This window comes from Anser brachyrhynchus (assembly GCF_964034855.1).
Source record: "Anser brachyrhynchus genome assembly, chromosome: 2".
In the NCBI taxonomy this organism is placed as follows: Eukaryota; Metazoa; Chordata; class Aves; order Anseriformes; family Anatidae; genus Anser; species Anser brachyrhynchus.
In genome coordinates this window covers 135,429,051-135,453,538 of record NC_137695.1, presented here as the reverse complement: position 1 = coordinate 135,453,538, position 24,488 = coordinate 135,429,051, and the positions used below count along the sequence as shown (strand labels likewise).

The window sequence follows — 24,488 nt, the reverse complement described above, 5'->3', positions numbered from 1 at the left end:
CTACAAAATAAGGTCAGCTGAAATTATGATGTTCAGTGTCTACAGTCATTGAGAATACTCAGTTCATACAGCTCTGAAGGCACCATTCAGTTTAGATTCTGTAATTAACCTCTGTGTTTCAGTACTGCCAGCTCTCAATGATGAGAGATAAGCAAGGCAGTCTTTCCCTAAAATAATGAATGTTTAATTTTTATATATCTTTTGTATTATTATTTATAAAATTATTTTTATTTGCCCTTTGAGCATTTATTGGTATTTTTGTGGTTATTTTGATCCATGTTTTCAAGATTCTTCACATCCACAAAAATTAGAAATTTGGAAGAAAAATGTTGAGACTCTGTTACAATTAATGATCTCAGAAAATTAACTTTAAAGCAAAACACATAACTGTAATGAAAGAGAAGCATGAGAGTTGACAGAAGTGAAAGTTTTGTATGTGAAGAAAATATATTTGCATATATTAATGTGCATAGTATCATAAACATTCAAACCTCTTTTTAGTTACATGTTTAGTTACATGTTTTGTACAACTGCAGCAATAGCTTCCTCCTTTTAATTCAACAGTTCCTCTGGTCAATAAGATTAATCATCATGATTAATATTCTCAATTCTCAAATCTATGAAAAAGAAGAGAACATCACTATAGTAAATTGGTCAACGTCAGGAATAGGTGGGAGTAAAAAAGCGTTTGCATTCTTTCCTTGTGCTGTTGCCACAAGACTAGCCACTAGTTCAGCTGAAAGTCACTTCACAAAGTAGCTGTATCACAAAAATACAACTACAATCTTCTATATGCACACACATACATATATACACACGTCTTGCAGTGTTTTTTCTACTGACTGACAAATAAAGCATATAACACTGGAAATAATGTTTTTTTCCTTTGTGCTGAATTTACTTTGAAAGTGGTTTTAGAAATAAAAATCTCACCCAAACAAGTAATGCTAAATAAATCACAGTTACATATGCAAATAAACTGATTGCACTTGGCTGCACAACTGATTGACAAATTACACTGAAAATGTCTTTTTAAACTTGCAGCTACAAGTCTGCCTCCAGGCTAGCCAAAGAGTCCTTTCATTTTAGCACAAAGACATTACTTTGCTACTACCTGCCATCCATTTGGAAACTAAAATACAATTACATGCTCATTTAGATATGCAATTGCTCATTTTTACACGTGCAATATGGATATTGTCTTTCATAAATGTTTTATGTTTTCTTGAACTGTATCTACTAGAGGGAGTAAGTGCGACTGTGTGATGCAGCCTTCACGAGCACAAACATTAAAAAAAGAAATAATCTCGTCTATTAGTTCACCAAGTAGAAGCTAAATATTTTTTTCTTTATATGTGGATTTTGCTCACACATCAATACATGCTTTATTCTATCTATTTTTATTCTATTTTTTATCCTATTCTATTTTATTCTATTTTATTCTATTTTTATTTTATTCTATCTATTTTGCTATATATAATTAATTTCTCATGAATAAATCTGGCATTGTTTCTTCAAATTAATCACTGTGTATATCGGATATTTGAGAGAACAATGGATAATCAACAAGTAATGTAAGAACATAACATCAAAGGAAGTAGAAATTTCTACTAGGGTGGAACCAGCACCAGGAAAACTGGGAGGGAGTGGACAAAGTGAAAAAAGAAAACATTAGCTTATGCTTTCAGTTTCCACAGTCAGGAGCAGGATGCTCTCTAGTCACAGGCAAAGTATGACAGCAGGTTGCTGGGCTCTACAAAATGGCTGTGGTCCAGTGCTCCCTCTCTGCCTGTGGCAGAATGCTGGAAAGCTGGTCGCACTGCTACTGCTGGTATTGCCAAGTCACGGGTGGCAGCGTGTGAGGTGATAACTGTTCCTGCTGGGATGGTCAGTGCCTCAAAACAGCCATTACCAGCCCTAATATTCCCATCTTCCCAGCAGGACCAGGAGCAACAAGCTTTCAAAATAGCTGGCGCACACAACTTCTTTCCACTTCATGCCCTATTTCTGCTCCTGCCTGTTCTCCTTCTATTATACACTGACAGCAGCAGCACAGCCTACAGCCCCTGTGAAATATACATGTAAGGTCTTTACTTTTTAATTCATCCTTAGCGTATTTAACCCTGCAAAAATACTGGAAGGATATGTGAGACTACATCACTCTACGTGTATCATTTTGATACATCAACCACAAGAAAAATTGTGCTGATTGTGTGGGAATCTGTTTTGCAGTGCTTGACACACTTCTTACAAAAGCACAACAGCCCTGTGAGAAACTGTGCCTTCGTCTTGGTTGCCTCATCGATTTTTCTGTCAGGAGCTGTTCTGGAGTAGCAGCAGATATTTAATATTTATTTGTACGTACATATTAGTAATTAGCGGTGATTTAGCTAAGGGAGATGGTTGACATGAGTAAGGAAGTAACTGTTTTACATGATAATCTTGGGAGAATAGATGGCATGGGTCAGAAGAAACGTCTGAGTATAATACACTTGGGAGAAATGACTTCAAGCCATATCAACATGGCAGCACGTGGGTTAGCATCAGTGTAAGAATGAGACAGTGCACTGCGCACCAGGAAGCGAGCTGGAAGATGGTGTGTTATGAGACAAGACTCCAAGTACACAACATCTTTATCTATCAGACGCTACTTCAGGGCCAGTATCCAATTCCGCATACCTGATTTCAGAAAAACAAAATTCAGAGGTTGCAGCAAAGAAAAACCAAGATGCTTGGTGAAACAAACAAACAAACAAAATAAGTCTTTATATATAAAAACTAAGATTTTTAAGTCTTAACAATGGATATTAGTAATTGAATGACTATTTAATTTATTGAAATACCTATATATACCTATATACCTTCTATATATGTAATGAAGTTGTATACTCAATGTTACCTATTCTGAATCTCTGGAGTCAGTAAGTGTTATGTTATATATATACACACATATATTTTATATATGTGTGTATATATATATATATAAAGAATAAAAAAAGGATTTTTAATTAAGATTGTGTACTTAAGTAACAAATAAAGTGACTACCTGGAATGGAGGAAATTAACATCAGTGAATTTTAGTCTGCCTCCTTGGTAGTTAGCAGGCCTTATCCACTGTTGCTGTTGATCACAGACTGCAACAAAAATATATTTACATTTCAAAACCGTGCAGGACACCGTCACTTGTGTGCCTGAGAAGCTGGTGGCAGTTCCCTAGTGCCCAGTACCTGTGTGAGGAGCTGGTACCTTTGGGCAGGTTGGCACGGGCAATTTCCAGGCTCACAAAACACCTGCCTGCTTTCTCCAGCCTTTGGATTTTCCTTTTCTTTCTGGATGGCTGTAGTTAGGGAGGATGAGTCACTTATTTTCTCCTTATTTCTACTGTTAACCTGTAATACCTGAAGAATGAGAACTCTGTTTTGTAGGAGGGATGAGTGACTTGAGCAGCAGACTGCGTTTTTGAACACCTCATTAGCTGCCAGCACACCAAGGCAGCACCATGTGAAGAAACCCTTTCTGTTCAGCCACACCCAGACACCGACTGCCCCCAAACCTTGCTTTTTATGGCCACCACGGCAACCTGGCCAGAAGCCAGGCTGGGGAGCACACCCCCCCCTCCCTCCCACCCGAGGCCGGAGCCTTGCCCCCTGACCGGCCTCGGGCCACCGTTCAACGGCCGGCGGCGACCCCGCCCCCGGCTGTGGCACAGCCGCCGCCCCGAGGGAGCGCCGTGGGGCCAGGGGAGCTGCCTGAGGCGAGGGGCGAGGGGAGCCGCTCCGGGGGGCGGCCACAGCCCGGCTGGGCACCCCCTGGGGTCCGCGGCCCGAAGGGGAGCCGGGGAGGGGGATGGCGGCTGGGCTAGGCTGGGGCAGGCTGAGGTGGTGCTGCGATGGTGGGTGACAGCGTGGATCTCGGGGGGCTGTGGGGTCAGGCTGAAACAGGGAGCCCCTCTGGGCAAGGGGGGTGATCTCTGTTCTGTACTCGTGTGCCCACCTCGGGGCTTGGGGGACTTTTTTATAAGAGTTGTATTAGTGCTCTTTCAGGGAGGCATTGACCCATACTGTCCCTGTGGAGTCCTAGTGAGCTCGTTGCTGAGAACGCCCAGCTTCCTCAGATGCTCAAAAAATAATCACACAGAAATCCTGCCAGACCTTACTGCTTCTGCAGAGGGCTTCCTCGCTGCTGGGCCCTCCTCTCAGGAGGTGAAAAAAAAAATAAACTTTTGAGAAGCGATGTGGGCTTAGCAAGGGGAAGGCCTGGGGCTGCAGCAGGTGCCCCTGTAGTGATGGCCTCTCCTGGAGGCAGTTTGTTTCTCAGCTACTAAAGCTATTTTTTCACCACTTTTCTTGATTTTATTAAGATATTGTATTACTAGGATAATTACTATGATATTGTGTAAATCCAGATCAGGCTAGATGATTTGTTGAGAGCTCATCTAGCCTCCTCCTTCTACTGAAAGGACTTAAAAAGGAGGATGTGCAACTATTTCAATACCGTAATGGATTTCACCCTTTCCCAAACTTACTTCTCTCATTTTTTTTCTTCTTTGCCTGCTTTGGGAGTATGTGGCTTCCTAGACATAGTCCTCTTTGAAATCTGGGAGCAGAGATGAGGGGGAGGAGGAGAATTGTGTTGTTTTGTCATCACTACAAGTCATCTTGTTTCTGTCTACAGGAGAAAGCTGAAAAAATACAGGTTTCCTTCATTGGAGAAGCTACCCAGCCTCTTACACGTTTTTTGCTGTTCTGAAAAAGTGTATGCATGTCATTTACAACCAGGATATGGAGGAAAGCTTGTATTTTTTTCATCTTCTGATGCAGCAAATATTACTGTATTGCTTTATGTGGAAATGTAGTCTCTAGTATAAATGTAGTTTAAATAAGCGTTCCTAATCTGGAGAAAATGAAATTTATCTTCCAGGTCAGTAGTCTCAGTTCATTCACCTGCAGGAATTTTCCTTGTTGCTTTGACTACAGCTTTCAAGCCCTTCTTTTTTAAGTTGAGAAGGTAGGGAAAACAGGGAATCAGATCTGTTTTTTTTTTTTTTTTTCCCCTCGTTTCAGTTTGACTATTTTAATTCAGATAGTAACTGACAGTTGGTTTGCTAGATCTGGATTCAAATTGTTTATGTTGGAAAACTCACTTGAAAATAGTAAAAGTTCAGTGTTCAAAAGATTGTAACGTACTAAATGAACAGTTTATTTATTTATTTGTTTTTTTTATAATGCAGAGACCATATGAAATGAGAGGGAACACTGACTGATTCATATTTTAAATAACCTAACTTTTATCTTGTTCCATATCAGAATTGGATAATATCTCTATAGTTTCCATTCTTGAACTTTATAGTTTCCTTTGAATATTTTTTGTTGTTGTTTTTGCAATTCTTCCTTTGTGTTATAAAGTCTTTGAAAAAAAATGAATTTCAGTACTGTTACTATTGTGCTGGTTGTTGTTTCAGTGGCAAGGAGAAGGACTAAGCACTAGTTATGAGTAGCCATTTATTTACAGTGGCGAACTTCAGTGGCTTTTGGTGTTTCTGTAGCAGCTAAATTTAGTGGGAAGATGCAAATCTGTATTAATTTAACTAAACCAGACAATAAAAAACAATTATGGAAGTACATGTATGTACATATAAAGAACATACAGCCAGCAGACTGTAAGGGGAAGACCAGTGCTAATTAATTTACCCCCGTTTTGATTAAGGTAACTGTTAGAAAATGCCTTTGTTTCCATAATGTGTCCCCATCTCCTTCTGCCATACCTACAAAAAGTCTTATTGAGAAGCAGCTAGGGCAGCTCAGTCGTAGGGAAAAATAAGGGAAATGTCTGATTATGTCTTTGCAAATTTTATCCAACTTACTTTGTCATCTAAGAAAGATTCTGTTAGGACTTGCTTTTCTTTCCTGCCCGATTGTTTAATAGTATATGCTCTTGTCACATGTGACTAACAAATGATAGACTGCTCTTCTAACTTAACATCCATATGTGAAGCTGAATACTTTGTGTTGATTTCTGCTGCTTTTTTAAAGTGTGACGCTTCAAAATGCTAAAGGGAGCTAAAAGGTTTGTTGGTAAATCCCTTCAGCCAGCACGACCTGTGCGTCATTTGCCTTCAAAACAAGGTGAGTAACTCACAAAGCCAAAACTCTTATTTAAGGAAATAAGAAGGCTGTATAAGGTTTATTGTCTTATTTATTTATTTATTTATTTATTTATTTATTTTTATTGCTTTGTTCACACTACAGTGATGCATAACTGTTGTGCTCTGTGTTGGTCTCACTACATCACCTCTGTGATAAAATCTGATTTTAAACTACATCAGGTTTATGCAGAACTCTTCTTGGTGTTACTCTTATAGTTTGGCATCTGAATTTCTAGCATACTTCAGGAAGCTCAGTCAGTCTTACCTATTAGATTTAGATTTCTTGGGTTAGTTGACTCCTACTGTTGAAAACAATAAATACACGTAAGTTAACAAATGGATTGTTTAATTCTATTGCAAATACAAAGTACTGCACCATACCATTGTTATCTAGCCTTCATACAAGTTTTTTTTTTTTTTCTGATAAAGACCACGTGGTATTTATATAAGATGTATGTATTATATATTTTTTTTTAATTCTCTGTTTATGCCTCTTTGATATTATTCATTACAGCTATTACTAAGGTAGAAATCTTTGGTAGCTAGAGAAACAATGCCAGCATTGCTGATGTGGACAGAAGCTGTGACATCATAAACTTACTTTGTGCTCAAGTTCATGGAAGAAATGGAAAGTTCTATTATGATGTTCACAGAGCTTTTAACTTGTGACTAGATGCCTGTATAATCGCTTTGCAGTTGGGTTTCAGTAACGTTCTGCTGGCAGGTATCACAGAAATAATGTAGAGTCTAGTTAGAATATTTTTATCTTAATGTTTTCTTTTATCTTCACCAGCATCAACAATTACTTTCGAGTTTCAGACTGAGTTACCTAGCAACAGTCAAGTATGTTTGCAGAGTAAGGTTGACTGGGTGAGTACTGAGTAAATACTAAATGATGAAGTTGATGAAAGAGTGTGTTCTGGAGTACCATAAATTGGAGGTCAGCTGATCCTTTATGTCAGCAAATGAAAAGTACGGGGTATTTCCCCAACTAGCAATGTCCTAGAATCTGTATGTTATAAACTAGAATCATTAGAAGTGTTTACAAAGAACTGAGGCTTTGAGGAGTGCCTCGATATTTGTGTAGTACCTAAAAAATACATCTTATGAATTACTTATGTAAGAGTCTTTTGAAAGTCTGTGTGGCTTTTGTTTCATCTTCACTGAATTTAAGAGAGAGCTCTTTTAAAGTATACAGATTCAGTCTTTCTTCACTCTGTGTAAAAAATAGTACTAGAAATATATGTACATATGAGTTAGCACAGGCAGAAATCAATTTGAGGCAGCAAACTCAGAAAACTAGGTATTTAAATTGTGTGTGTGTTCTAAGTTCAGTTTCGTTGGCTGTGCCGGACTGGGCTGTAAATGGGTTTAGCATTCAAAAAACAGAAGAGCTCTAGTGCTTTACTGCCGCCAAATACTTGGTTTTAGGCATCTTACAAAATGTCTTTCAAACATGAAATTTGTTGTAGCTGTTTGCTGCAAACTGAAGTTCATAGTATTCCACCTGCAGTGCTTAAAGTTCTATAGTCTGAATTTGATTTTCTGTTGATTCTGCTTTGAATGTCCCTCAGAACATACTGGAAGTTTTGAATTTATTTTTTTTTTTTGGTAACGCCAAGTATCTGTTCCTTCATCTTTTGTTTTAGTGTGAGTTTAATAATCCTATTGTCCTTTTATGTATTGTATGAAGCTTCTGGAATCTGCCTTTGACTTTCTCTTTTCTTTCCTTTTTTCTGGGGTGTGTGTTAAAGTCAAGGTGTTGGCAGCCTATCCTATGAACTCTACAATTACTACTGCTACATATTTATCTTTGATCACAGGGAGGGAAATGAACAGTTATACTTGTCTCTTGAGCAGTGTGGATGTAGGAGAACAAACATTTAGAATAGTCCTGGGGGCTGCAGTGCAGTAGTACTGAATTTCAGTTTCATTAGTATTTGGCTACATGTAGCTACATATTGCATTTCTTTGGTGATGGTAGAGGTTTTTTTGTTCTTTAATTTTAGCCTTTTCTCCAGCATAAGATACTGAGAAGGCTTTTAAATAATGCTCACTGTCAGCTGTTTTGTAGGTACTTCCAAATACTAGCTGATTAGTAAGTACTCAGTGAACTTGTTGCTTTTAGTTGACGGGCAGCACTAGCCTAGAGGCTGGCATAGCAGCCTCACAGAGTATTTTTCTTAGAAAGGACTGTGCAGTAGCCAGTTCTGAAGATACCAAGACCTGAATCTGATGACCCATTAAAGCATGATTGCATGCAAATTGGTGTCTTGCCAAACATTCTCCTGTGTTTTAAAAAACATCAGTGATCATCTGAGAAAGCCGTATGTTGTTATGCATTTGCTCTTTGGCTGCTGGTATGGTGAGATGTGGTTCCCATTCCTAGAGCAAGATACATATTTCACTTCAAGAACCTGTTCTTCAAAATTATAATTTTATTAAAGCTGGTTTAAATCTTACTGCCTCTTTGGCAGGATAGTAGTAGTGCTCTGACTGTGCAGTCATAAATCTTTAATTTTCTTTATCCCTTTTCACCCTTCCCCCAATGCATTTCCTTTTGCACAAGATAAAGGAGCACACCGCAAGGTACAAAACAGGAATACGTTGATGTAACACTTCATATTACTAAATGGTCTTAAGTAGTACTGACCTGCTAAATATCAAAGAATAAATATTCAAGTTGGCGTAGAGTAGGATACAGGAAAATTAGGTTAGCTTTGGAAGGCTTGGTGAAACATGAAGTAAAAAATAAAGCAGATTGTATTTGCCGCTAACACTGATAGATTTTAGAAAAATAAACTGTAGAAATAAAATAAGCCAGCTCTGACAAATGAGGTACCTGAAGCAGTGAAGGAACTAGGAAGAATATGGCGACAGAATTCCCCAAGCTGCTTTACTCAGGGGTATTTTATGTGAACGCTTAAAGCTGTTTAGATACCTGCCAGGAAAACAAACAAACAAACAAAAAACATCATTATGGCACATCAGAAAGGTTAACATTAACTCTGAGTAATGTAAAGAATAGTGAATTATGCCATCCAAGGAACGTATTATAGCCTAGAAAAATAGAGAAGATCTACTGCTGATAATGAGCACAGTGACAGTGCTTGTGTAGAAGGTATTAGCCTTGATTCTAGGCAATTTCCAGTCAGTTTTCTAGTACAGAAGACATTTTATTAGTAAGACGTTAGCAATTTTTCTGCTTTACGAGGATTAACAGAATAAAACTGGTAGTTTCCACACTGCTCTGTACTCAATTTATGAGTAGTCAGAACGGGTAACTGTGAATGAACTGATTTAAATTTAACAACAAAAAAATTTAGTTGAGACATGTAGCCTGTGGTAAATGTCCAGGTATTCATGTGTCACAGTGCACGTAGTATAGAAGTTTGGGCCTTCTCTACGGGTGCTGCTTGCAACAGATACTAGCTGTGAAACTGCCTTTTGCTTTCGTACAGTTTTATCAGACAAACTGATGTTCAGTGGGTGGCAGTGTCTGAGCATCTGGATGGGACTTCTTCTGGATCTTGTACAGTGAATAAAGCAAAGAATTCTTTTTATTCCTTTATGGTATGCAAATAATTTTTAAAGAAAAGATCTGGAGAGTGTTGAGTCCACTACCTCATATCTACTGGAGGTAGAGGAAAAAAAGGCTTGAAAAGCCTCCAACAGTCAGTATCAGTTCTAACTTGCTACTCCTTAAATACCGTTTTAAAATGATGCTGAGCTTCAGAAAGACATGCACTGCTCAAGGGGTATTCTTTATAGATGAATTCCATTCTTCAGAGATGTATTTCAGATGAGAACATGTTTGGGAGTGTTCTTGTGAGTGATACTCAAATATTTAAGTTTTGGGTTGAAAACCAAAAATACTATAAATCTCGATATTATAAAGCAGTTGGCAGAGTGATGTGAGGGGAGCGTGGTGCAGGAAGAAATACAAATCTGTTGTGGTGACGTCTCACGCATTGTTGTTAATTATGCATGCTTTTTTCTTGTATTAACACATTCCTTGAGAATGTATTAATACTCTTTCCTTTATTGTACTTGGGAAGGAGCTTCTTAATATCTAAGACTTGCCAAGACTGGTTGAATATTACAAATCAGTTAGAATTAGCAGTATGTCTCTCTATTAACTTATTCATCTGAAATTCCTAGATGTTTCAGATGTGTTTTTTTTTTCCCCCAGAAATTTTAGACAAATCAGGAAAAGATAACTGTCAACCACAGAAAATGGGAGTATGAGTAGAGTGGTGATAAGCTGATATGCTAGAAATATTTTGCCATTTCACAATTCCTAGTCTCTGACTGCACTGCGGTCAGCACACCATGAAAGCTAGGTAGTGCAGTTAAGGCACAAATGTTGACTGTTATCTCTGTTCAGAAAATGAGATTTGCTTTTGACAAATGTAGGTGTTGGAGAGAATGTGAAAGAACGTGTGTGTCCTTATTTGTGTGTAACCAATAGTAACAAATGTCCTACGGGTTCACGTGAAACCTCTCAGGCATTTTACATTAACACTATTCCTATTTACAGTTCTTTTCTGTGTATGGACAAGACCGTCATCTTTCATCCATTGGCTGTTATTAATAACTACAGTTCTGACCGTGGTTTAATTTGTGCAAGTCTGTTTCCATAAAGAGGATAGTTATGAAATTATGAAAAGTAAAACAAAACAAACAAAACAACAACACCTGAATCCTCCTTTTTTTTCTTTTTTTTTTTTTTTTTAATGTTCACAGAAAGTGTAAAAGGTCTAAGATCTTGGCAGCTTGTAAAAGAAAAAAAATATTAGAATGCTAAAACTCTGCTATAACTTCTTTTAACTAAGAAACCCAGAAACATATATCCTCATTTTAATATCTTCAACAACAAGCTTCGTAACTTGTTTGTGAAATATATTCAAAAAAAAAAAAGTTTACATAACTTTTTCTTTCCTGTTTTAGTTATCTGAAATGACTGAAATGAAGATCTTAACTCAAAATACGATGCCTCGTCAACCAAACCAGCATGAGTTAGAGACAAAAAAAGGTAAAATATTGCAAGCAGATCATTGTCAGATTTGTATTTTCTGGGTGGAAGATAAAGGAACTTTGCTGCATATTATTTTTTTCTGATTTGAGAGTTTGTCTTCCTTCTATACCACAATATGTGAATGTTATGAAACTTGACTGTTTTTCATGTGACATTCCAGAGTAAGTGTAAAACTTGGCCATAACTGAGGTGGGAACCCTCCACTGGTAGACTTGCTTGTGTATAAAGATGTGTCTGGGCAATGTTTTGTGAGTTCCTGTCTTGTAAAAATTGAGTGTAAACATTTTTTCATGCAAGTCCTGGTTTTGTATAAGTTGCTTGTGTGTGTGGAAGTACAGGCCTGATCTGCATCCTCTGAACCTTGCAGGGGGTCAGTCCTCTGCTGTTGCAGCAGTCATGGCATACAATCTTTTAAGATTATTGCATGCAAGTAATTTAAGAATTTAAGAGTTTGGCTTCTTCCTGCTCTTACTGCAGTGCTTCTGAAGTACTAATATTCTGATGGCTAGAAATCACTTACTTTCTTCCATGATTTAGTCCCTTCGAGTTTGTTCTTTTGTCAACACTGTCCTTAAGGCTTGTTCCTCTTGCTTTCAGTGTGACTCTTTTCTTTCTGTACTGCTTGTCATTCAGTAGTCATAAAACATATATTTTTTTTTCTTGGTCATGGTTTGGTAGGATAAAGCCAAACGTTTACTTTTTTTTTACATTAAGTAATATTCTTAGATTCCAAAATTATTCTCACAGCTGTCTTCTGCACCATTTGCTGCTTAATTCTTCATTCTTAAACATACCACAGGAACTGAGATAGTGATCCATATTAGGTCATCAATTCACTGAGATAATTTTTTCTGTGAATGTATGCACATAAACAGGCATCTAAATTCGTCACCTGTAATCTACAATCCTTCAACCCGGAGACTTAGTTTGTTCTGTTGCTCTTAAGAATTTAAAGAATTACGTTAAATTTTACTGAGTCTTTCTTGTATTTCCTCAGTCTGAGTTTATTGTCAACCAGGTTCTTGAACTGTAATTCTCCACTGATGTGTGTTCCTGACTTGAAGGTAAAGTTATTTCTTTTGATCCTGGTAAATAACATTACCTGCTCTTTAGATCTAACTTGAATCATGGAATCATAAAATCATAAATTATCCCAGGTTGGAAGTGACCCACCAGGATCATCGAGCCCAACTCCTGTCACTGTCCCCAGAGAGCAGAGCTCAGCGCCTGCCCCTCCGCTCCCCTCGTGAGGGAGCTGCAGGCCGCCGTGAGGCCTCCCCTCGGCCTGCTCTGCTCTGGGCTGAACAAACCAAGGGACCTCAGCTGCTCTTCTTAAATCTTCGCCTCCAGAACTTTCACCATCTTTGTAGCCCTCCTTTGGATGCTCTTTAATAGCTTTATATTCTTATATTGTGGTACCCGAGACCGTACAGTTCTGTGCTGGACTTTGCAACTTCTGTCTGTTGGTGCAGGCTTTCTGATCCTTTCCTGTTGATTTTGCTTGTGTGTAGAGACTATTCTGTTTTACAAAATCTTAATTTGTTTCTCATCAGATCCTGGTCTTTATAAGCCATCACTTTTTCAATCTTTTGTTAATTGTCATCCATTCTTTCAGCATAACACAACTTTAGAGGTCGTCTTGTTGAGCTACTGCCTATAAATGTCTCCTCATTTCTTTTTTCTTTTTTTTTTTTTTTCCCCTCTCCTGCATCACAGTGTGTAATTTCCACTGGAACTCAATTTTTACAGAGTTTTACATCTTAGCTGTACCTATAGTTGTCACCTAGGACAAGAAGTGAAGTTTGTCCATTTCTTGCCTCATTTCTTTCTTTTTCTGCTCTTTTTAAAGAGTATCTGCTTAAAAAATGGACCATGGGTAGATATACCTGAGGCTAGAGATAGTGCTACAGACTCGAGTTCTAACATGCTCATTCTAAGCAAAGCCCTTAACTGTTGTTGAGTCTGTAAAACTCTCAGAACTATTTCGCTGGTACAAATTTGTTTGCCAGTTTATGTATGGCAGATTTCATATTTTTTTTTTAGTTGTTGAAAGACAACCATGTAAAAGCTCCAAGAAGAGAGTGACTCGTTTTTTTTTACGTGTCTCACAGAAACATTGGCCACTTTGGTGTAAGTTACAAAGAGACTTATGGAGATTGTCTTCTAGGGCTTAAAGGCCAACTTAAAGGCCAAGCTATAGGGAGTCTGTCTGTAGCATAAAATTGGGTTCACTTTTTTTTGTTCATTTGTATTAAAGCAACAAACCTTTATTAGCTTGGAATAGTCCTCCTGATTAACTAAGCCAATTTAATAGAATTAAGAGTGAGATGCTCTGTAATTTACTACAGATGTCCAGTGTCAGACTTAAATTAATACTGCTTTTAGTACTGATTTTTACATGCATACAGCATTTCCACCCTTTTAATAAAAAGCCAGATCAGTTATCTGAATTCCAAACTTGAATGCATTAAACATCAACATTGAACTTAATTATGTATTCACAGAAAGGATCAAATACAGCAGGGATTTCCTTCTGGAGCTGTCAAGTGTTTCACTCTCTCAGAAGAAGCCAGAGTTTCTGCCTGATCATCCAATTGTACTTGAAAAACCAGTAAGTGTGTTTTTCCAGTTAAGTGAAGTTATGAAAAAACAGTCGTGGAGGTTTTCACTAGCCATTTCTTATCTTATTAAGTCTTATCTTACTGTTTGCAAGGTCTGCTTTTAAACTTTTTACTCTGTGTTGTGTTGTATGTGTGTAAGCCCCACCTGCATATGCCAGTTTATCATACAGATAAAAATAACTGCGTTCTCTGATTCTACTCTGCTGCAAATGGGGATGTAAATTATAAACCATTATTAGCCTGGATTTTGTTACGTAACAGCATGAAGTGTATCACTTAGGTATCATTCTTGGTGTCTTCAGCACAAGCTATGGGTAGATGAACAGGAAGCTAAAGTGACATGGTAATAAGCATTTATGACATTCTGTATAAACGTTTTTTCATTATCCTGTTTTTATAATTTTGATGTGCTATTTTAATAGAAAACTCTTTTCAACTTGTAGTTATTAGAAATATTGATATGTAGAAATATTGATACTGTCTTTCTTTAGTTGGTCCTTTTCTTTTATTCTGAAACAGCCAAGTCGTCTTCAGATCCTGGTTTCTGGTGGTCTCCATGTACAATGTTAAGACTTTAGGTGTCAAGGCAGTTGCTATTGCAGCTACATTTTGTCTTTTTTTTCCCTCCTTTTGCCTGACATAGCACATACCGGTAATTGTTCTCCTTGTAAAGTATTTTATTTTTTGTGGGTGTTTGTTGTACAGTTTTCCTATGTACATTGTATACAGTGTCACTAGTCTGGGTCAGAATTTTCTTTTTCCCCCTTCAATTTCATTTAAGGAAGTGGTCTAGGCATCAAATAAATCTTGTTAGAATTCCTGTTGCCATATACTGAAATAATTTTTTGGGGGGATGCATGTGCCCTACCCAACTAGTCACTTTCTATTAAAAATTTTGAAGTACTTGGGGATGTGAAGTTGTTCTGTATGGGAATCCAGGTATAAGAACCTGAACAGAACAGAAGCTGAACTTATTTGAGGAATGCCTTTACTCTGCCTGTTGTGAGTTAAACACCAGTTGGCAGTAAAACATCGCACAGCTGCTTGCTCACTGCTTCCCAGTGAAATGGGAAGGGCAAAAGAATTGGAAGGGAAAAAGTGAGAAAATTCATGGGTTGAGATAAAGGCAGTTTGCTATGTAAAGCCAAAGCTGCGAGCACAAACAAAACAAAGAATTTATTCACTACTTCCCATCAGCAGGCAGATGTTTAGCTATTTCCAGGAAAGGGCTTCTTCATGCATAATGGTTATTTAGGAAGACAGACGCCATCGCTCTGAATGTGTCCCTCCATGTACCTGTGCCCCTCTCCTACCAGCCTTGCTGAACGTGACATCATATAGTAGGGAATACCCCTTTGGCCAGGTTGGGGCTCTTGTGCTGGATGAGCCCTCTGCCAACTTCTTGTGCACCCTCAACATACTTGTGGGGTGGCAGGGTGAAAAATAGAGGGTCGTGACAGTGTGTAAGCATTGCTCAGCAATAGCTTTAACAACCATGTGCGTTAAATGTGTTTGGTTGCAAATCCAAACCAGCACTGTACCAGCTACTATGAAGAAAATTGACTTTCTCCCAGCCAAAACCAGTACGTCTGTCAGCTAATAGATCCTACTTGCAGGTTTCAGAGGTTAGTGTGAAAAGGTGCACGCTGAACTTTAAAAATGAGGAGTAATAAAACACGTTTCAAAATTAGAAGAAAAAAATAAGCAAACATTTTATGGGACAGGCAAAGAACTGCATTATTTCCTCTTCTGTGTTGACTGCTTCTATTGATAAACAGTGATAAGACTTTCATGAAATACAAAATTGATTTTTCAGCATGGAAATAGAAGAGACTTTGGTCTGATCAGAGTGTGGGAATCATTGGTGTGAAGACACCCTTAAAACAGTGACACTGAATAAGCAATTTTTCTATCCAAGAGGGGATTTATCTCAAATAAGAATACTCAGAGCCCAATATCCCATAAACAGATTGAGCCTGTTAAAGATTTTTCTTATGGCTTCTTAAAATGTATGAATGGGAGAAAAGCATTTCATACTTCTCGACCACGTAATCTGAGAAAGTACCTGGAATTGAAGAAGTAAAGATAAATTCAAAACTATTTTAGCCAGTAAAGTGAAGGAATTTAGTCAGTGATTTCAGGCTCCTTCTCATGCAAAAGAAAGCTGTGTGAAAGCTGTCTCTCACTTTAGATCTTACAGAATGTCTAAGTCTAAATATTTGTATTTTTAAGTTCCCATTAGTTTAAAAAAAAAAAATCTTACTCATAGCATTTGTGATTTCTAGAAGGATAGGAGAGATACAGACTGATTTTAAGGACATCCTGTAAAGGAGTGCACTGCAAGACAATTTACTTAAGCTGAACAGTAAATGGTGTTCAATTATTTCATTATCCGTCTTTGGCCCTCTTCACTTGAGTTTCCTTCATGCAGCAGACCCTGTCATTACATGCGAAAATTCCCTAGTGTTGATTAATCCCACAGCACCCATTTTTCTACATAGAAACCAGAGGGATCAATGAGATGCATGTATAAATTAAAAAAATGATGTTTAAAAGGGGCAGAAGGAGCCCTCCGAGTACCTGATGAAAAACATGCAATACTGCAGCATGTCAGTAGCTTGTATTTCAGGAGCCCGTGGCTATCAAGAGTTTCCTGCTGAATTGAATAGTTAAATGGCTTTTACCCATCTTAAAACTTTTGGCTCTGAGGTCGTGACTGAAGTATATGCCCATTTATAAGTGAAGGCCATAATTACAGATGGAGGAAGCTTCCTAGAGTGACTTTTACAAGGGAGATGTGTTGTTACAGTTTGTTACCTGTGGGTTGCGTTTGTCCCTAAAGGCACTGTCTTTTTTTGAGAAATAGGATCAGCCCTACATGTACATAGCTCAGCATCTGAGCTGTATTGACATTACTGTGTTGACAAATTATGCCAGGAAGATTTCAGATCAAGTCTCCACTGCTAATGGAAGTAGAACAGTTTGAATGCCCCACCCCTGGAATTGTTCGTGGCCAGGCTGGATGGGGCCCTGGGCAACCTGATCTAGTGGGAGGTGTTCCTGCCCGTGGCAGGGAAGTTGGAATTAGGTGATCTTTAAGATCCTTTCCAATCTAAGCCATTCTATGAATTAATCTGAAAAATACCAAGTTGTTAAATGTACATGGGGTAGAAAAGGCTTATGAAAGTCGACTCATGGAAACTTGGCTGAAATGATCTCTTATTGCTGAAGTAACTTGAGGGTTTGTTTGTCTTGCAGGAAAACAGCAACCCTCTTGTTGATGTATGCAAGAAGTGACAGGTAGTTTGGAAGATGAGAAATCCGTCAGTGAAGGAGCTACATACAGTGTAGAAATTCAAGATTCTTAAAGGTGCCTAGAGATGAAAAGGGGACCTTACAAAATCTGTGGAAATGCCTGTTCCTATCTGTAATTCCCAGAATGCTCTAAAAGGCAAACTACTTTGTAGTACCTGAGATGGTAATACAGTTGCAGTGAAAATAAATTATTTTACAATTTGGTGCGACAGAATTTTTTTTTCTGCATTTGTGTTATGCGGCTATATGGTTTGTCTGACCATAAACTTTAAACCAGTACTTGACTGAGGCTTCTTGCTTGCTCCTGACTTCCTTTCTTACCAGTAATAATGGAACAACAAATACTGCGTTATATCTCATATGTGTTAGGATATGTAGCTTGCTTTCTTTTTTTTTTCTTGTCAGAACTTCACTTGCTTTCACTCTTCACTTGAAATCTCCCTCTTGACAGAGGACATTCCTTACTATTCTGTGGATGCACACAGTCTTTCAAGGTACAGAGTATCTTGTTGCTAAGAGTTTACCTAAAATGAGAACTCTTCTTACCACAGGTCAGAACAGGGGAACTGTCTAAGCATTGTGTTTCTTGAAGCTCGTTGTAAATAATTGCCCAGTGTTCTTGACTTTTCAAAGAGGAAGCAATGGGCACCATTGAGGAACAAGACAGGTTTTCAACATGTGTGTCAGTAAAGTGCATACCAGAACATATTTTTGTTCAATTAGAATAGTATTTAAAAGTGAAAGCACTAGTTTATTTCTTTACAGCACCTTTCAGTTAACAAGCATCAATAATTGTTATTTTGTGCAAATGTAGTCATCTTCAAAACCTGCGTTCAGACCTGCAGTAACATACTTTGGGTGGTGAAGGCAATTTTTAAACCTCTGTGGCAAATGGAAGCTAAATCAGACTATGTTGGATATTAACTGCAAGAGTGCAGAAAACTTTCGAGTTGACTTTGATAGACCCTTGATTTTTTCCTAAAACTATGGAATTTAGGTAATAAACTAGTTTTTTTTTTTAATTATATATAAATATATTTAGCAGGAATTGTTAATTAAAATAAGCTTGCAAGTATATTCTGTTTGTGTATTGTTTGCAAGTGTGCTGGTTTAATACCAGCAGGTAGCTGAGCTCCACCACACTGCTTTCACTCCACCTCCTCAAAAGGACAAGGATAGGAAATATAATGAAAAAAAGCTCGTTGGTTGAGATAAGGGCAGGGAGATGACTCACCAGTTATTGTCACAGGCAAAAGAGCATAGGAAGATTAATGTAATTTACTATGTATTGATAGCATACTAGAACAGTGAGAAGTAAAAGCAATTTCAAAACAACTTCCCCCCCATTCGCCCTCTTCTACGTCTTCCCCACAAGCAGGTGGCACAGGGGAATGGGGAATGGGGGCTGCGGTCAGACCCTGACGCTTCATCTCTGCTGCTCCTTCACGGTCCCTCTCTGCCCCTGCTCCCCGTGGGCTCCCTCCCACGGGATGCCGTCCTTCCCGAACTGAGCCTGCGGGGGCTGCCCACAGGCAGCAGCTCTTCAAGAACTGCTCCCACACGGCTCCGTACCACGGGGTCCATCCCCCAGGAGCAAACTGCTCCAGCACGGGTCCCCCACGGGCGGCAGCTCCCCCCAGACCCCTGCTCCTGCGTGGGCTCCTCTCCACGGGCTGCAGCTCCGGCCCGGGGCCTGCTCCTGCGGGGGCTCTCCATGGGCCGCAGCCTCCTCCAGGCCACATCCACCTGCTCCACCGGGGGCTCCTCCACGGGCTGCAGCGTGGAGATCTGCTCCGTGTGGGACCCATGGGCTGCAGGGGGACAGCCTGCTCCACCAGGGGCCTCCCTCTGCTGTTGCACAGCAGTTTTTTTGTTTTTGTTTTTTCCCCCTTTCTTCAATCTTCTCTCCCAGAGGCCCAAGCAGCATCACTCCCTGGTTTGCTTTGGCTCTGGCCAGCAGCAGGTCCATTTTGGAGCCGTCTTGAGCTGGCTCTGATCTGACCTGGGGCAGCTGCTGGGCTCTGCTCACAGAGGCCACCCCTGCAGCACTGCTGCTACCAGAACCTATCAGGTAAACCTGATAGGGTAAGCAATGTTACAAAGAATGTTTGTTTGTTTGTTTGTTTGTTTGTTTTTAATCACTGGTAGTTTTTTGTAGTCCTGTGGGTCTTTTTCCCCAGTATGCGTTGAAGGCAATTTCTGTCTGTTGCTCTCTCAAAACTCTTAAATGACAGAAACTTTTCAAACTTGTTCTTGTGAATGATTCATTTGAGTGTTAGCAAGCAAATGGAGACTTTCTATTAGGAGGACTTGTGGCCTACTTGAATGTCTTTCTCTCTTCCAGCACCTGTTTGACACGAAGCTCCAAGGAGATAATTTCTTACAACAGAAAAGTAAAACCATGACAAACCTGACTGTACCGTGTTAGTTTTCACTTAACAAATAAGCTTGCAGCAGTATTAGACATCGCTGCATTTCCTTTGTTGCTAGATCAGTAGTGACAAGAAACCATGCAGTACACTGGGCTGACATTATGGCATAGTATATAAGTCAGCCAGACCTTCAGGAAAATGAGTAGTTTTAATTTTACTTTGCTACAGAGGAGAAAGATTTAAACTCATCAATGATCTGTCATTTCAGAGTGTAATGCGGCTATTGGGGTGCCTTTTCAGGATAAGCAAATCTGTTGTTGGATCACATAGTATCTCTGTACGTAAGAGTGTCTGTGTCATTAAAGGAACCAGTGATGGAAAAGAAAGCTGCAGCTGATACTAATTCAGTATGGGAAAGCTTTGGACTCAGAAACATTTACTTTTGCTGCGATGCTGTAAGATTTAAAGCTGAAATTTGGATCAAATGCGCACACTTAAGTTTAAGTGTGTAGCCATCACTCTCTGACACCCACGTTTGCTCAGAGAACCAGGCTGCATTGACTTTGTTGCCCAAGGGTTTGATTCAGTTGCCTGAAGGCAGACATCTATGTCTTGTGAGTCTTGTAGAATAGCTGAAGGAGCACCATGGGGCTGGTGTAAATGACACACTGCCTATGGGAAACTTGTGTCCTTCTCAGCTAAGAGCTGGAGGCAAGGCGGGATTCCCAACCTCGTGCACGAGATGCTTTTGTTTAGGCAATCATTTTTAACTCAGAACACCACTGATAAGATGCCTTGGTTACATGCAAGTACCTAAGTGTGACACCTTTCTGAATTTTGGGCTCAGTCCAGTCCACAGCTTCTAGATTACAGAACCATAGTGCAATGAAGATTGCTTGTTTTTAGTCTAAATTCCCGAGTTTTAATTGCATGTGTCAGCATGATATCTGAGGTGAAACAAAAATGGAGAAACACTACAGGGAAGAAGATATTTTATTGAATGTGACTTTCGAGTTATTTTTGGGTACTCTTTGTAACCAGGGACTGCTAGATGAGTGGAGAGAGTGGTCTTTTAGTGTGTAGAGCTCGCCAACCTGTCGCGGAGGTGTGAGATTGGCATCTGAGCAGTACACACGCCACCCTGCCCAGGAATGAAAAGTAAGAAGTGACAGGTACAAAGGGACAACAGCAAGTCTCGTTAGGGAAGAAAACATTTCTGCTTCCAGGATTGTGGTTGTGTATGCTGTAGTAGCAGTTTCTCTAATGACTTCTCGGTGAAATGCTAGTGTTAGGAGCTGCTCTAACAGAAGGATTTGCTGAATGCTCAAGACATTAGGTTCAAAGCACATCAGCTGTGACACATTACATCTGCAGATCCAAAGCAGCTTGGCAGACAGGCACACATTTGCTCTTGCGAGGAAGGGGAGAGAACAGGGGCAATAGGTGCTGTTAAGAGAAAATGGCATTGCCTTGGTTTGTATCAGGCAGTAAATTTCCTGAATGAGTGAAGTTCTGTATTAACACAGAAAGTTGTCCCTACGTTTCTTCTCCTAATTAGTGACTTTAGCTATTACAGCTTCTCTGAAGCATCAGGCATTTATGAAAATATGTGTTCGAGTTTATGCCTGTTTCTTCTGTAAAAGGAGAAAACAACATCATTAAGTAACAATTGTTTATTAATATAAGACTAAAAGTATTCACAAATACTTGGTCACGCCAATCAAGATGCACTTTTCTGTGATAGCTTGTCTGGACTAAATGTACACCGTAAACAGTTTAGCATAGTTGTCTTATTTAAGCTTTTACAATGCATTATTTCACTGAACTAGCCACAGCAACAGAAGGCAATAAACATGTTATTTTCCCCATTTTAAAATGGAAAAGATCGCATCCATAATATTGAGCAGTATCACAAGATAAATCTCTAACCTAGCACACCTGTATACTGCTAAATTGATGTTATTGTAATGAAAAACACAACACGACATTACTTGGAGCCACAGCTTCTAGTTGTTGTTGAGGACCCACCACGATGCTGAAAGGGAGAAGAGTTCATTTATTTGTTTCCATAAGCAGTATTTCTTTTTCTACCTCAAGTAAAAATCCTAAATAGCTATAATGTATATGTTGCTGCTGGTTTAAAGAAATGTTCATTATATATGCAACGCTATGAAAACCATATACTTTCAGGGACAAAACCTCTCCATACAGGGGAAGAATAGATTGGCCTGAAGCAACTTGGTCAATTAACAGGTGTGCAGGTGATTATAATAGGTCATGGTTTCTGTTAACTGATAGTAAGCAAATTTCTTTTAGGATCTAACAGTCCTGAAAGCACACGTCTTCCTGAGTCATTCTTAGCCAGGTAAGTATTCATTAGGATTAATCAGAGGAGTAAAGACTCAGGTTGTAGCTTTTGTTGAGTCAGATTCAGATTGTGATATAGAACTGGATCAGTTCTTACTTACCCAGATGTGTGAAAAGGCATAGTTGCATCTGACCTAGAGTAAATCTGTTTGTAGAATAGTCTATCTATGTACTCATTGAACAGATTGCTTTGTTTTTTCTTCCTGATTTTACGATGATACCGGTTTACTGTGTCTAAAACTCTTCCATAAAACCCACCTGTAGCATTGCAGCCAGCATTTGTTGCTTCACAAACACATTCTGACTGTCACATACAAATATGTTTTGTATAGCTCATGTATGGGAAATACTTCCCGCCCCAAAAAAAAACACACAACAAAAAAACAAGCCAGCACAACCACCAAACAAACAAACAAAAATATCCTACAGATATCCACAGAGACTTCTACATTATAGATAATCTACAAAACTGTGAAAACAGCCGTGAGCACATCACTCTGCGCTGCGCCACCCCGTAAGGAGCCAAGGTTGGGAGATGGCGTTTCTATGGCAACTGGCAGGATGCAGAGCTGGGGACCGAAATCCTTCTTAGCGGGCAGGGGGGATGCTCTAAGGAGCGTTTTGAATCCAATTTCAGACACTCCTGTATTTAGTCATTTATAAATGGTGGTTACATTTTATTTTGTATTAATCGTGTTTTCCCTAGCGGTAAGCAAACCACTCCTGGTCATACCCAGTCTGGTTCTTGGACACAAAGATGTGGGAAAGTGCTGCATTTTTTCCTACAGCCAAGTTTCTCGTAAATCCAGCAATTTCCCACTAAGACATAAGATTTGAAGGGATTCTTGGTTCATTAAGTGCAACCCCTTAGTACTGCAGGAATCCCTGACATAACTGCAGGCTCATGAATTCTGAAAATTTATTGTCTGCCTTTTTTTTTTTTAAAATCTGTATATATATTTAAGGGAGGCCTCAGGTATAGGACTAGGTATTTTTATTTTTATATGGATTTTTATTATTTTCAATTTAGGCTGTAGTCAGACATATTGGAAATCAGGGCCCTGCACTGTGTCTCTTAGCTATCATCTCTCTGAAAAGGAAGACGCTGTATGCTCATTGGTTTGCATTAGAAATAATAATCTGGAATCTTTAGCGCCCTGCTTTTCCAAATTAGGTGGTTCTTTTTTTGTTTCTTTTGTTTTGTTCTGTTTTTCTCACCATGCTTTACGATAGCAGGAAAAATGTACAGTAAATTGGTTACTAAGTATCAATTATTAACAACTAAGGCTCCCTTTTATCATTGTAAATACAATTAAACTGAGTCTTTATCAGGAGACATTTTTTTGCCTGAAAATCTTTAATTGGGTCTATTTACTATTCACAAATAGTATTGGATATTCTAGATGTTTTCTTAAATAGAATGTGCAATTGTAATACTTTGCACTGTATGAAATAAAACATTGTGGGTTTTATTCTTGCTCTCGCATTTTGTCTCTCCACCTAAAATAATAATAATAATAATTAAAAAAAAATTTGTAGTCCCTTTCTCTTCCATATTTTACAAAAGCAGAGCTAACTAAGGGTACTGTTATGCAGTAGACGTGCACAAGGAACACACTAATATAACAGAACTCTTCATATACAATAAATAAAATATTGTGAAAAAATGGTATTTACCAGGGACTAGCATTGTTGTAATGAGCTCTGGAGTTTCCAAGAAGTCCACGTTACTTCTCTGGAATGTCTTGCTGTAATTCGTTTGAAGGTGGCTAAATCATTGTAAAAATGAGAATATATCAAGTTTTAATGGACTAAATATGTGCATCAGATTGGTTACAGTTCATGCCATAAGAGAGGTTTTGTGTTTCAAAACTTAGACAGTGATGACAGTGGGAGAGGAGACCATCTTATAGGTAATGCAAGAATATGTCATTCTTGCATGTTATGTTAAATACGTATTTTTTTCTGTACTGTTAACTGTTACTCTAATGCTCACCTCTTGGTTGTGACCCAGTATAGCAGTCCTTATTCCAAATGTGTTGACCTGTGTTACTGGAGTTCTTCGGTCTTTCTGACAGTAAACTTACCTGCCTGGCTGTGCTCAGAAGGGAAGATACTAAGGCTTCTCCATCTGCTTTCAGAATAGTTTCTGCCTACAGATTTAGGACTTTAGGGTTGTTTTTTATTTTTAATATTAGTTATGGAAAATCTTTTTGTCTCCGCTCATTTTCTTAGCTATCTGCCTGCTGCAGGCTAGAAATCAGCTGGTAAGATTTTAGATCACCACAACTTAATCCTTCAGGCCCCAAAGAGACATTTTGGGAATCTGTCTGATGAGATTTTGTGCTGTGGGTTTGGGAGACCTTGTCAGAGCTCCCCGTGACTGCTCACATGCTCACGTGTGTTGCAGGGTGGTGATGCACCTCCTCTCTCCTTCGTTGGCCCCCGTTGCATCCTGCGTTATCACCACTGAACTATGCTGAAGTTGTTTCCCTACTCGTCTCTGATCAGCTACTACCCATGTGATGCTGTACCTTTCTCTATACACTTTCAGACTTTTTCAGTCTGGAACTGGCTGTGTCTCTCCGCTGTTTTTGTCTATGACCTACAGTATAATAGAAATTAAAGGT

General features: G+C 38.9%; 2 protein-coding genes across 18 annotated transcripts in view; one reads left to right on the top strand and one right to left on the bottom strand.

Annotated features, from left to right (window-relative positions):
• Positions 1 to 24,488, bottom strand: part of NECAB1 (N-terminal EF-hand calcium binding protein 1) — a 94,415-nt gene that overhangs the window by 11,313 nt on the left and 58,614 nt on the right. For 3 of the 11 annotated variants that reach the window (XM_080580749.1, XM_080580753.1, XM_080580752.1), the window contains 2 exons: positions 23,536 to 23,627; positions 21,154 to 21,526 (listed from right to left, as the gene is read on the bottom strand). In XM_080580749.1, coding sequence (XP_080436875.1) covers positions 21,498 to 21,526; positions 23,536 to 23,627 — 121 coding nt within the window. In that variant the 3' untranslated portion in view covers positions 21,154 to 21,497. The other 8 variants (XM_080580757.1, XM_080580748.1, XM_080580756.1 and 5 more) reach the window with 6 other exon arrangements.
• On the top strand, positions 2,998 to 17,468 carry LOC308190002 (uncharacterized protein C8orf88). Of its 7 annotated transcripts, none has more exons than XM_080580760.1 (8): positions 3,003 to 3,754; positions 4,675 to 4,755; positions 4,921 to 5,007; positions 6,033 to 6,125; positions 6,939 to 7,015; positions 11,096 to 11,180; positions 13,688 to 13,794; positions 17,063 to 17,468. In XM_080580760.1, exons 4-8 carry the CDS (start codon positions 6,047 to 6,049, stop codon positions 17,099 to 17,101), a joined length of 387 nt encoding a protein of 128 aa, XP_080436886.1. In that variant the 5' UTR covers positions 3,003 to 3,754; positions 4,675 to 4,755; positions 4,921 to 5,007; positions 6,033 to 6,046; the 3' UTR covers positions 17,102 to 17,468. The 7 variants fall into 7 exon arrangements, with proteins under 7 accessions (XP_080436890.1, XP_080436886.1, XP_080436887.1 ...); XM_080580761.1 differs by having other exon boundaries at positions 4,675 to 4,791; XM_080580764.1 differs by lacking the exon at positions 4,921 to 5,007 and having other exon boundaries at positions 2,998 to 3,754.